The 12,260-nt window shown below is 34.9% G+C and overlaps 1 protein-coding gene across 1 annotated transcript in view; it reads right to left on the reverse strand.

Annotated features, from left to right (window-relative positions):
- CNTNAP4 (contactin associated protein family member 4) overlaps positions 1-12,260 on the reverse strand; it is a gene marked incomplete at both ends in the record, with an annotated part of 227,851 nt that overhangs the window by 14,973 nt on the left and 200,618 nt on the right. The window contains 5 exons of the mRNA XM_080637446.1: positions 41-174; positions 1,537-1,761; positions 3,089-3,328; positions 6,044-6,262; positions 11,530-11,700. Of these exons, the coding sequence (XP_080493572.1) occupies positions 41-174; positions 1,537-1,761; positions 3,089-3,328; positions 6,044-6,262; positions 11,530-11,700 (989 nt within the window). The remainder of the gene's footprint in view (positions 1-40; positions 175-1,536; positions 1,762-3,088; positions 3,329-6,043; positions 6,263-11,529; positions 11,701-12,260) is intronic.

Raw genomic sequence — 12,260 nt, forward strand, 5'->3', positions numbered from 1 at the left:
CACTTTGTGGTTTGGTTTGTTTTTTGTCTAACTGAATTACCTCTACAAAGAGCATTTCCTCCTCTCTATCAATCTTCATGTGTTGCAGTTGTCCATCAGCCATGCTTTTGAGATTGATGCTGAAGATATCAGGATCTTGATGGCTATCTAGCTTGTACCTGATCTGTAAACTTCCTGCAGGGTTAAATAGAGTAAAAAGATTAGTACACTGCATACACAACAGATAGTGCAGTTCATATACAATGCCTCCTGCTTCACAGGAAGAACAAAGCAATGTTTGAATTATTTAAAAAATTAACTATGAGAAATCTATATAAGTGAGAAATTAAAAAAAGCAACAGGAAAAGTAATAGTAATGTTGGAGGTAGGAAGTATTTGCAAAGAAAGCCATAAACTGTCACAATTCTCCAAAATTAGTTAATTTGTGCAGAGATTTTAGTAAGTACTTTTATAATTCAGCTGAGAAAGAGTTGGTCTGATAACTCATACTAATGTGACATCAAATGAAATTCAGTACTGTAGAAGTACTGTTCTTTAATAATGTTTACACTGTCTGGACCTGTAAACTTCTGGCCATTTGCCATTTCACTTGGATGCAGTTAATAACTTCTAGCTCACTTTCCATTTATTGTTAACACCCAGTGTACTGTCACAGACAATAACACACAGACTCTGCCACAACAGAACACAGACACAGCATAGCTTCCATGTCAGAGATTTCCTCTCAGCTATAGATAGATAGATTACAACTTTATACTCATCTTTCGGAAAGAAAGGCCCAGGCCATACCCAGGCCAGTCAGGAGTAAAACATGTTCCACCTCACATGATGGGGAGGATGCTAAGGTTATTCTACCTCCAAGTTTGTATTTGAGAAAGCACAGAACCTACTTTGAGCACAGAACCATTGTGACTGCAGAGGCTCTGGTAAACCCAAAGATTCACCTCAGTCTGTGAGGTTTTTTAATTAAATAAAAAATGTAATAAAAAGATCTAGACATAGAAGAAAGAATGAAAAGAAAGATATAACTAACACCTGATGTTCAGCATAAATTGAAACATCAATTATGTTATGTGTATTTTCACAGGAGTGTATACATGTGCGGTCATAGGTATATAAGTAGCTTATGAAACTACTTGAACGTAATGACCCATTTAATTTCAAAATGGATAATGTACTTTCAAAAAGTATTTCATTATTTACCATGAGAATGTCAATTAGCATGGTGAGTAACAGACAGATCATATATATCTTTTGAGTTTCATTTAAAAACTTTAAAAAATATTCTACTGTATTTCCAGAGAATTTCCAGAAACAACTATTTCTGCCAACATGATAAAAATCAGTAGTAAAAATTGAAACTACAGTAGAAAGAATGATTTTCATTTGGAAAATACTGCTTAGTGCAGCTGAAAAATAAATATATCATTTAAAGCAACAATAAAGCAATGTTTAGTTTGTGATTCAGGTCTCGCAATCAGGGTTGGCAGCTATGATGTTTATTAGTGTTTCCATATGACATATCTGAACACTCACCATTTCTGGTGAGAATGACTGAGAGGTATTCCTTGTAGAAGGAACTGACATAGAGCAGTAAGCTTGGTGTTCGCGTTGTTCGGAAGGCAAACGTAATTACTTCTCTGTTCAGTGTCATGTCAGCATAGAAAGAAGAAGCGTGAGAACTAGAATTTTTAGCTAAGGTGTAGTATTCTTGAAAATTGTATGTCACAGAAGTGCCAGTCCCAAAATAGGCAGAGATCTCTGAAACAAAAAGTAATTTGATTTTTAAATATCATGCACAACAGGACTACCTCTCTTTTCTATTTATTTCTGCTACAGAAGAAGACAAAATGTATTCTTAATGATTTTAATTAAGCTGAAAATAAAATATAAATGGAACTAATATTTAGGACTATAGCAAAAAATAAGACCCAACATGGGTAGAGCAAAGACCAGTTAGGTAAGGGTCTTAAATATCTGTTGTATGAAGTGCTTCTTTTTGTCTAGTTTTAGCCATACTTTCTGTTTTGGGTTTGTTGGTTTTTTTTTTTTTCCCTGTTTATCCATGTCCTCAAGCCCAATATGTCCTCTCTCATATGTATTATTCCTACAGGTTATCCCACACTTTCAGCAACAGGAGCCATTTTACCCATGCAAGTATAATAAACATAGATTGTGACCATTAGTCTCTTCAGCTGTTTGCAGGGGAGGAGGAAAGGATCATTCCTCACTCAATGACATTAACACCACAGGTGAGCTAAGGTATCGAAGAACTTCACATGAGCCCTTCATACTTTTAGTGGCTGGATAGATGTTATGCTAACTAATTTAGAGGAACGTGGAGTTATGACATTTAAGCCACAAGGTACTGCGCATAATCCCTTCAATACATTGAGGAAGCAAATAATTTTTAATGGATTGGAATTATATTTAAATACAAAAAGTTCTAAATTTACATTCTTAAAATTTGACAACTTATGGTCATAGAATCATAGCATGGTTTGGGTTGGAAGGAACCTTAAAGATCATCTAGTTTCAACCCCCCTGCCATGGGCAGGGACACCTTCCGCTAGCCAGTCTCCGTGATGCTAATTAGATCATTTACCAGTGTGACATCATCACCAAAGAATTCCTTTAAAATGGCTGAAAAATTAGGCTCAGCCCTGTTTCTAATATCTTCACTTTGTTCTCACGATAAAAAGAATTTTACCTTCTGCATCTCACTTTCCAAATTTAGTCTTAGTTTTGAGATTAAGACTTACAACACAGAAATTAAAAAAAATCATAAAAATATAGTTCATAACTTATAGTAATATTAAAGAATCAAAGGAGCTGCATAACATTAAAAAATGATGCTAATCTCAGTTGGCGTGATCCTGCTTTAAGCAGAATATGTTGAACACATCTCTGGAAGACAGTGTTTAGCAAAACTTAGATTTACTGAACAAAATGAGTTGAATGTTTCTATACATTAAGTAATACAAATATTTTACAAGCATTTAAGCATCTCTTTAAACTGCTGTCAAGACCTTGTTCTGAACTGTATGGTCCTATTTCAATAACTGACAAAACTAAAAGACATGCTTGCCTTTCTTACAGAACGGCCCAGCATAGGCAGAGAAAGTGCAGTCACAGGAGAATCCACTGTATTTCTCTTTACATTTTCCACCATTGTGACACAGTTTACCGTAGCTGCTACAATGTCCTGGACAGCCTGGTTCAACTCCCGGTGTTATCTTTGCTCTCTCTTCCAGGTCAAGGGCCATTCCATTCAACTGTAATGAACGAATGCATCCCAAAAATCCTTTCTGCCTGGATGCTGTCCCACCTGAAATAAATTTATATGATCTTTAAAAAAATTAAACACATTGATGTGCAAAAACCTTTTTATACTTTACAGCCCCTGAACAGTACATTATGAATTTTCAAGTTTCAAGCTTATGCATGTATAAATACTTATAAATAGCTTTAAAAGCATATCTGATTTCTTTTTTGTAAAGTAATTACAGCAAACACTTGAAGATTTAATGGGAAATAAGGATTTTGCACAGTAAGATACCAAGCAATGATGCATACTTGTATTAATTGACAAAGGATTAACATGCAGAATTTGAAGAGGAGAAGATAGGAGAAGAGAGAAAGAGAAAATGAAGCGAGGAAAAAAGAGGTGAAGGGTAGAAAAAAGAAAAAAATAGGAAAGAAAAAAGGAAAAATAAAACGAAAGAAAAAAAGACAAAAAGAATAAAAGGAAAAAAGGAAGGAAGGGAAGGGGAAGGGGAAGGGGAAAGGGAAGGGGAAGGGGAAGGGGAAGGGAAGGGAGGAAGGGGGGAAGGGAGGAGGGAAGGAAGGGGGGAAGGGGGGAAGGGAGGACGGGAGGACGGGAGGAAGAAAGGAAGGAAGGAAGGAAGGAAGGAAGGAAGGAAGGAAGGAAGGAAGGAAGGAAGGAAGGAAGGAAGGAAGGAAGGAAGGAAGGAAGGAAGGAAGGAAGGAAGGAAGGAAGGAAGGAAGGAAGGAAGGAAGGAAGGAAGGGAAAGAAGGAAGGAAGGAAAGAAGGAAGGAAGGAAGGAAGGAAGGAAGGAAGGAAGGAAGGAAGGAAGGAAGGAAGGAAGGAAGGAAGGAAGGAAGGAAGGAAGGAAGGAAGGAAGGAAGGAAGGAAGGAAGGAAGGAAGGAAGGAAGGAAGGAAGGAAGGAAGGAAGGAAGGAAGGAAGGAAGGAAGGAAGAAAAGAGAGAAAGAAAAGAGAGAAAGAAACAAACAAAAGAAGTAAGAAAAAAGAGGATGGGAGAGTGATGAGCTGTACAGTTTTAACTTTTTTATATCCTGCTAGCTATTCAGCTGATTTGTGTCTCTGTCCATCTGTGTGTCTTTTGGTATAGATCACAGAACCCCACAGTCAGGATGTGGCCTGACACACTTTGTCCCGTATTACAAGCTGTGTTCATTCCTGGATAATAGGAATGTTTATCCCTCTCACTACAGAAGAATAGCCAGTCAGGATAAACCTGACTACCAAGCATATGTGATAAAGATACAAGGCAATCCGAAGGCTAACAATAATTTTTGCTTCATTTGTTTTTTCACTGTTTATTTTTAGGACACTTCCTGACCACTAGCATTTTTTTCATCCTGATTGCTTAGCAAGGTGTGCAATCTACATACCATCTCTCTTGTCCTTTGTTGTACAACTTAGTCATATTTCCTGACACTTGCCCTCTTTTAAAAAATAAAAGCAGAAAATACTCCACAATATGTAAGATTACAACTTATAATTCTCATGCATTTCAAATAAACTTCTGGTTTAATGTAGTTTTCATCCTTTTCTATTTCAAAGTTTGTAAAATTCTTTGTGTTACATGGAAAATCTTGACATAGCTGTTCTTATTAACTGATATAATGGCACAAAAGCACCTAACAATATGAAGATTTGATGTTATCTCTCCTAAAATGAGCATCTTGGTGGGAGACTCAGGCTTTTGTTCTGGCTTCTTTGGAAAACCAGAGTACACACGTCCAAGAAATACAGTGGTTTAGCCCGAAGAAATGTCATTCTTAATATATTAGTGACTGACTGATGCATGACTATGGCAGATACTAGGTACCTGATGTTCGCTGTATGAGACAACATTTAAGTAAATGAGTAAACATTCAAGTAAAGTGCCTCTGCTAATGTCATTCTTCAGGTACCGTATATTTCATTTTTCTCTAAATCCTTTCACTGGCTTGAGCAGACAATCCTGAGTCTGTACAAGCAAACTGTCAGAAAAAATATTGAAACAGTAAGTCTTATTACTCCGACCACAGAAGAAAATTATATTTAATTGAAGAAATTATCTTATAAAAAGTTAGGAGTTGTAAAAAGCTGCATTATCCAAAAGGCTTGTTCAACTCAAACACAAAATAAACTACACACCATATTGATCTACATGACAGTATTGCATTTAGTTGCAGTAACAGGTTACCCCAGAAAACCCTTGCTTCAGTCACAGCTAATCATTACAAATTATGTTCAGGAAATGCATGACAAATTTTTCGAACGAATCACCATCATTTGTCATGCCACACTTCAAAAGCACTGTTTTATCAGAATAAAATTAAACAAATGCCATTTTTTATCAGTTCTGCTCCAAATTATTTCAAAATAATTGTATAAACTCATAAGGGATTTCAAGGTACACAGAACTATGACGAATGTTATTTCAGTTTACTCTGGAATCTTCAAAAATACTCAGAGAGGAAAAAAGACACACAAATTCGAAAGCAAAACAGAATCACTCTTCTAATACAATTATTCTCCAAAACATTATATGAGAAAACGAGCCACATAGAATGCTGGTAAATACGTCAAAACAGTTTTTAAACTGTCAGCTCAATAGAGATGAATGCACTGAATTTGTAATGTCAAAATACATCTCCATCTCCATGGATGTTTCAAAGAGACTCTCATCATATGAACTCTTCAAAAGATCCAGTTGCCACCTTTTTGTCTTCCATTTTTTCTTTTTTTCCACCATAACTAAGAAAGATTCTGTAAAATGAGTGCCTACCTACAAAAAGCTGGCTGTTGAGCTGCAAGCGAATATGTCCATCAGATGGAGCAGTGTGAGACCTTTGAGGAAACTGATCTACTTGTAAGGAGGCCTCTTTGATGTTTCGTTCAGCCTTCACATAATGCCACTGGTTGTCATTTAAGGAAGTGAGTGATTGCACTGTAACTTCATTAGGTCCATTTCCAACATCAAATGAGAAAAGCACTTCAGATGGAGCTAGAAGAGATCAGTAATAAAGGGTATTTAAATTATTTCATAGTTAGTTGGTTCACAAAATCACAAAGTAACAGAACAAGTTACTTTAAAGTGTAGCCTACTATTTACTGGTGTAAGACTGTTTTAGTGGAAAAGCTTACTTCAGAAGGCCTATCCTCAAAGCTCATCCTTCACACTCATTGACAGTGAGAACAATGATTCATTCACAGCATGAAAATCAAACCTTTTGTGGACATCTAGAAAGCATAGTAGTTAAGAAACAGTAAAATGTTCTAGCTTCATTATTTTTCAGTTTGGATAAATAGCATCGCTTGACAACAAGCTAATTGGTTATCATTGTTAACTGTATTTAAATTATCACCACTATAGTTCAATCGACATCTTCTACTGTCTGTTTACTTTTGTTTTACTCACATAATCTCTACAAATATCAGAGGGTAAATTTCGACACAGTTTCTAAGGCTATGTATAATGAGAATTAAATTGAGTAATTCCATCAGCAATATTTTACATTACATGGTTGTATAGTGGGCTTAGAAAATCATAACTACGTCTTTGCAGGTCAAAATAGATAGATGAAATTGAAGATTTGAGAATTATGATTATTCTCCCTGAAACAGTTTCTTTCACATACTCAAAGACAATCATGTATGAAAATAGGTAATCCCTAAAGAAGGAATTACCATAATTTTTAATCACTAAGGGTTTAATTAAATGAGTAGAGGTATGAGAAGATTCCATGAATCTAGAAGAAAGGTTCCCATTTATGTCATTGAACTCTGAGAGAAAAGCAATTGATTTGGAGTGGTTAAGGGAAATAAATCAGCTTCAAACAACATTTTCAAAGATGCATTTGCTGATTTTTTAAAAAAAATCAATTGTTTGGGTTCTTTTTTTCACTTTTAAAAGATACATTAGACTTTTTATAGCAGTTAGATCAACTTTGGCCAACCTTTAGACTGAGTAATGCCACACACTTGCAATCCCTTAAAACCTGAATCTCGTTATTATAAAGTACTTTTCTCTAACAGTTGAACCTGAGAGACAAATGTAAACTGACAAATACACCAAGCATTTGACTTACTAAATAAGATAGGGCATAATGTGAGGTCAATTTTTAAACAGAATGCCTTTTATAATAAATCATCTCTTCTGCATAAAATAAAGATCAACAGTTTCATACAATAATAAGAAATGAGTTTCAGGATTAATTTGTTTCATTTGGACAAAGTTGAGAGCTTAGTTTCCCCTTACTGAGGGCTAAAAGGAAAAAAACCCAAACCACACAGTAGGAGAACAAACACAACGGAAACTCTATGTGACAGGGTAAAGAGAATTTCTGCTGAATGTTATCTTCTGTAGGGAGGTCTTTGTAATCCTCTGGATACTGTTAGAGTGAAACCTGAAAACACAAGTTCTGCTTTGAACTCACTGAATGTTTCTATTAAATATCATATCAGAATAACAGATCTGGTAAATAATGTAACTGTTCAGATTTTAAAGGCAAGAAATCACATAATATTTGAAATAACCACTAAAATAATGAATTATATTAATATGAATAAATAAAACTAATATAATCTTGAAAAAAGGGAACTAATCCCAGAAATTCCAGAAATGAAGGGACAGATAGCAAGGATGGCTGTACAGTCATCTGCTGGAGTGTCTGAACTTTGATCAGAAAATGTGAAAAATATATTCAATTAACTTTTATAATATTTTTAATATTTCTGATAAAACTAGCTACACGGCAAATTTGGAAGAAATTTAGCATTTATATGCACAGTGGCAGAACCACCTGTGAAAAGTATGCCACAGGACATGGAGAAGTGCTGACTGAGTTCTAAAATTTGTCCTCTTGTGACAAAGGATTGAGGCAAAGAGTGCTTAGGTCATTTCATGGATGGCAGAGGAGGGTACATCCAGGAGTTCTCTTCTGATGAGAAAATATTTTGTGGGCCCTACCTAACTTGGTGTTACTGAAAAATTTTCTGAACATTGCAGATACTTTTGTGGCTCTGATGCATTCAAACATAGGCAGAACAGAGCTATAGATTGGCAAAGTGGAGCAGAAGATGCAGTTGATGGTAATCATGGAGTGCAGTCAGTGGGTATTTGTGATTAAAATAACTAAAAAGAAAGCACAGTCTTTGAGAACCATTCAGAGTATTGAGGTTAAACATTATATGAAGAAGCAGAAAGTGATTACTAAGTAATATGCTACAGAATACAAACCCAAGCACTTTCCATAAAGGAAACAACTGAATTTCACTCATCCTAGACAGTTAGTTAATAACTAGGGAAAAGATCAACAACTACTGCATACTGGACTCTTCAGAACTATTTTCAAAGGAACTGCAGAAGACTCTTCAAATTAATACACCATAGTGTTCCCAACCCTACTTCAAATTTCTATTTAACTCATTGCTTTTAAATATGAAATAACCATTGGTGAGCACACAGTATAAAATAGTCACTCAGACTTTCAGCTATAGGATATAACCTGCAGTCATATAAGTATTTAATAGGGTACTACTCAGAGTTGAATCAGTCTTGTTGCTTTCAACCACTTCTGCAGAAAAACACAGGAACTCAGATAAAAATTCAAAGACTAGAGTTCTTCATAACTCTGTAAAAAAAACCCTTACCAAGTATTTTCTTCAAGATGATTCACTTCCTCTGTGTTTTAAGATTCAATTAGGATTCACACCTCCATTTTTGTAAAAGCTTTCTAAAATATTATACACAAATGCACTGTGGTGTTTATAACTCCATTAAATGAAACAAACAACACTAAACTTCGCAATTCTTATTAAGACTCTTTGGCAAAGTTAGAGTTAAAGCTGTAAAGATCATTATGTCATACTGAAAAGAATCAGATATAAAGCTTTAGGAAATTAATAAAGTGTTAAGAGGAATCATTGTGTTCACAAGTGTGGAATGCCAAATATTAATGACATAATGAATTTTAAATAATTTCTAACATCCTTATTTTAAACATTGACATTTTCATTAACCATTGATTTATGTGGAACTATTAATAGAATATCAAGTGTAGGCTGGTGATTTACATTCACAACTATTATAAAAGATTATATGATGATGAAATCTAAATAACCCTATGCAAAATGAAATGTTCAAGGGGAAAAAGGAAAAGGTACTTGTGATGGAAATTTATATTGCTTATTTCTGACAATATTACACCCAGTGCAAACACGTGCAACTCTGGATCCACTACAAACAATCCTACCCATGGTATAAAAAAACTTATACTCCTCTACATTCAACTAATTAGGATGTTTCTGGAAAGGAACAAATATCTCTACATGCTACACAATAATGAGATGAACTTTGTTTTTTCAGTGCTAAAAATACAAGTGATAAGAGTTTATCTGCATATTATTATTCTGAAGAAAGAGTAATGGTCTTCTGCCAAGTTTCTGAATAAATTTACTTCTCAGAAGCATTCCTTTAACGATTCCATAATTTGTTTATTTTGAAAATGGAAAATCATTTATCACTCAAGAATGTAATAACTGATTCAGAGATTCTCCACCTAAGTGCTGACCCAGTACATTTTCTGTATTGCATCACACAGAGGTTATAATGCTACTGTGTTTTCACCTGTTTTCAGAACTTTAAAAGAAAGCAGCTCATACTCTTGATAAACATGGCAAAACCATTGCTGCAAACAGGGTATTTTTCAAATAAAGCATTACAGTTTAAGATAGCACAAACCAAATTGATTAACCATTGGGCAATATTCTATCATTAAACTGCTACAGAAGAGCACAGTAGGTATTTCCCAGTTTGTTTCAAAACCTTAAAGTATTAGCATCAGCAAAAAAACCCCAAGCAAGCAGAATATTTTACTTTTTAATAAAGGTGCATTAACTTTTCTATAGTTATTTTGCTTTATATGATATTATATACATATATATATTCATTTCTACACCTCACTAGAACATAATTGAGTGTGATAACACAAAGGAATTGTAAAAAAGTAAGGAACTGTCTAATCCCAAGGTAAAAAGAGCTCGGGACTCTTACAGGCACCTATCAAATATAAGACTTTTTCATTTATGTGGCATTCAAATTAATCCAAATTTTTTTTTAAAAAAAGTACTTCATCCTATTACACATTCTCCCTTTTAATAATGAATAATAGAGTACTAAAGCATCAAGTCAGCTAAGATAAAGCTTTATGTTAGTCCTCCTACTGAATTTAGTGAGACATTTAATTTTCTCTTGTGCTACAAAAATTTATTCATATGTAAAAGGCTAAAGATTTGGGCATGTATGAAGAAAAGAAGAGGAAGAAGAAAGAAGAAGAAAGAAGCAGAAGAAGAAGAAGAAAGAAGAAGAAGAAGAAGAAAGAAGAGGAAAGAAGAAGCAGAAGAAGAAGAAAGAAGAAGCAGAAGAAGAAAGAAGAAAGAAGAAGAAAGAAGAAGAAAGAAAGAAGAAGAAAGAAGAAAGAAGAAGAAGAAGAAGAAGAAGGAAGAAAGAAGAAGAAGAAGAAGGAAGGAAGGAAGGAAGAAGAAGAAGAAAGAAGAAAGAAGAAGAAGGAGAAGGAGAAGGAGAAGGAGAAGGAGAAAGAAGGAGAAGGAGAAGGAGAAGGAGAAGAAGAAGAAAGAAGAAGAAGAAGAATGAGAAGGAGACGGAGAGGAAGAGAGAAAGGCAGAGGGAGAGAGAGGGAGAGGGAGAGAGAGAAGGAGAAGGAGGAGGAGGAGGAGGAGGAGGAAGAGACGGAGGAGAAGGAGGAGAAGCAGAAGAAGGAGGAGAAGGAGGAGAAGAAGGAGAAGAAGAAGGAGAAGAAGAATGAAAGAAAAGTAAAAGACGAAAAAGTGTGACTAAGGTCATTGTGCCACAGAAGGTATGAGTTAGATGTTGTGACTGAGTTAATCACCCAGCAGCCACATGTAATGCTTGGCCTTAAAATCTAGAGGGAGAGAATTTGATGGCAGGGATGCAGTGAGTAAGGGAAGGAAGAATAGTCTGAGCATTCAGGGTCTAATTGCTGTACTCATAGGTTATGAATTCTTTAGGGCAGAAATTATCTTTGAATAGACAGCTGTTTAGTTTCAGCGCTAGAATTTTTGGGATGATTATAAAGCTCCAGTAACAGTAGTAAAAGTAATAAAGCTAGAGAGCAGTTTTAAATATCCCCCCTTTAAGTTAATTCTAATTTAGTCCAACTGAAAGTCAGTTATATTAATAGTAACAGTACTACTACTAATAATAGCAATAGTAATATTTGTGTTACTTACAGTATAACTCTATCCTTATGAAATCTTGAATTCCCAGGTTTTCTAAAAAAACTCCTGAGGAAGCAGTAGTTTTAAAGAAAAATGAGATATCTGCACTGAGCTCTCCATGGAAGGTGGGGAAATGCAGGTACGATGCCTCTGTGTTGAAGGATGCTGAATTCCAAAATGTTCCTGGTTATCAAAATGAAAGATTATGTGATAGATAAACACTGTTATCTAATATTGCCAGTATAAGTTTTATAATCATTTAATCAAAGGGAAGTGCCCAGGTGTAGGAAGGGGTTACATTGTTCAGAGAGTCTAACTTCTACAGAAGCCTCATGCTTAGTTTATAAAACAAAAAGTGGCAGTTACTGGAGACACAGAAAAATGATTCAGCAAGAATAATTACTTTGTTCAGTTCAGGCAACCAAAAAAAAAAAAATCAGTGGGAAATAAAATGCCTGGCATTTCAGCTAGACAATCCAGTTATGTCATGATGTATTCTTTTATGAAATAAACAGAGGAGTTTTTAACGAAGTACTATACCTCCCATTAGCTAGTATACACTATAACTGTGACAGTATATTTCTCACATAACAAGGAAAAGAGTTTTGTTATTGTTTTACTAGATAACACAAAGAGGTGGGATACAGCTCCTAGTAATTACTGTGGAAGAAATAATAAAATCTTCTTTAGTTGTCTGCAGCTCAGAAATTCATATGAATTCTTGCTTACATGATAGATCCAAT

Source organism: Psittacula echo, assembly GCF_963264785.1.
Source record: "Psittacula echo genome assembly, chromosome: Z".
Classification (NCBI taxonomy): Eukaryota; Metazoa; Chordata; class Aves; order Psittaciformes; family Psittacidae; genus Psittacula; species Psittacula echo.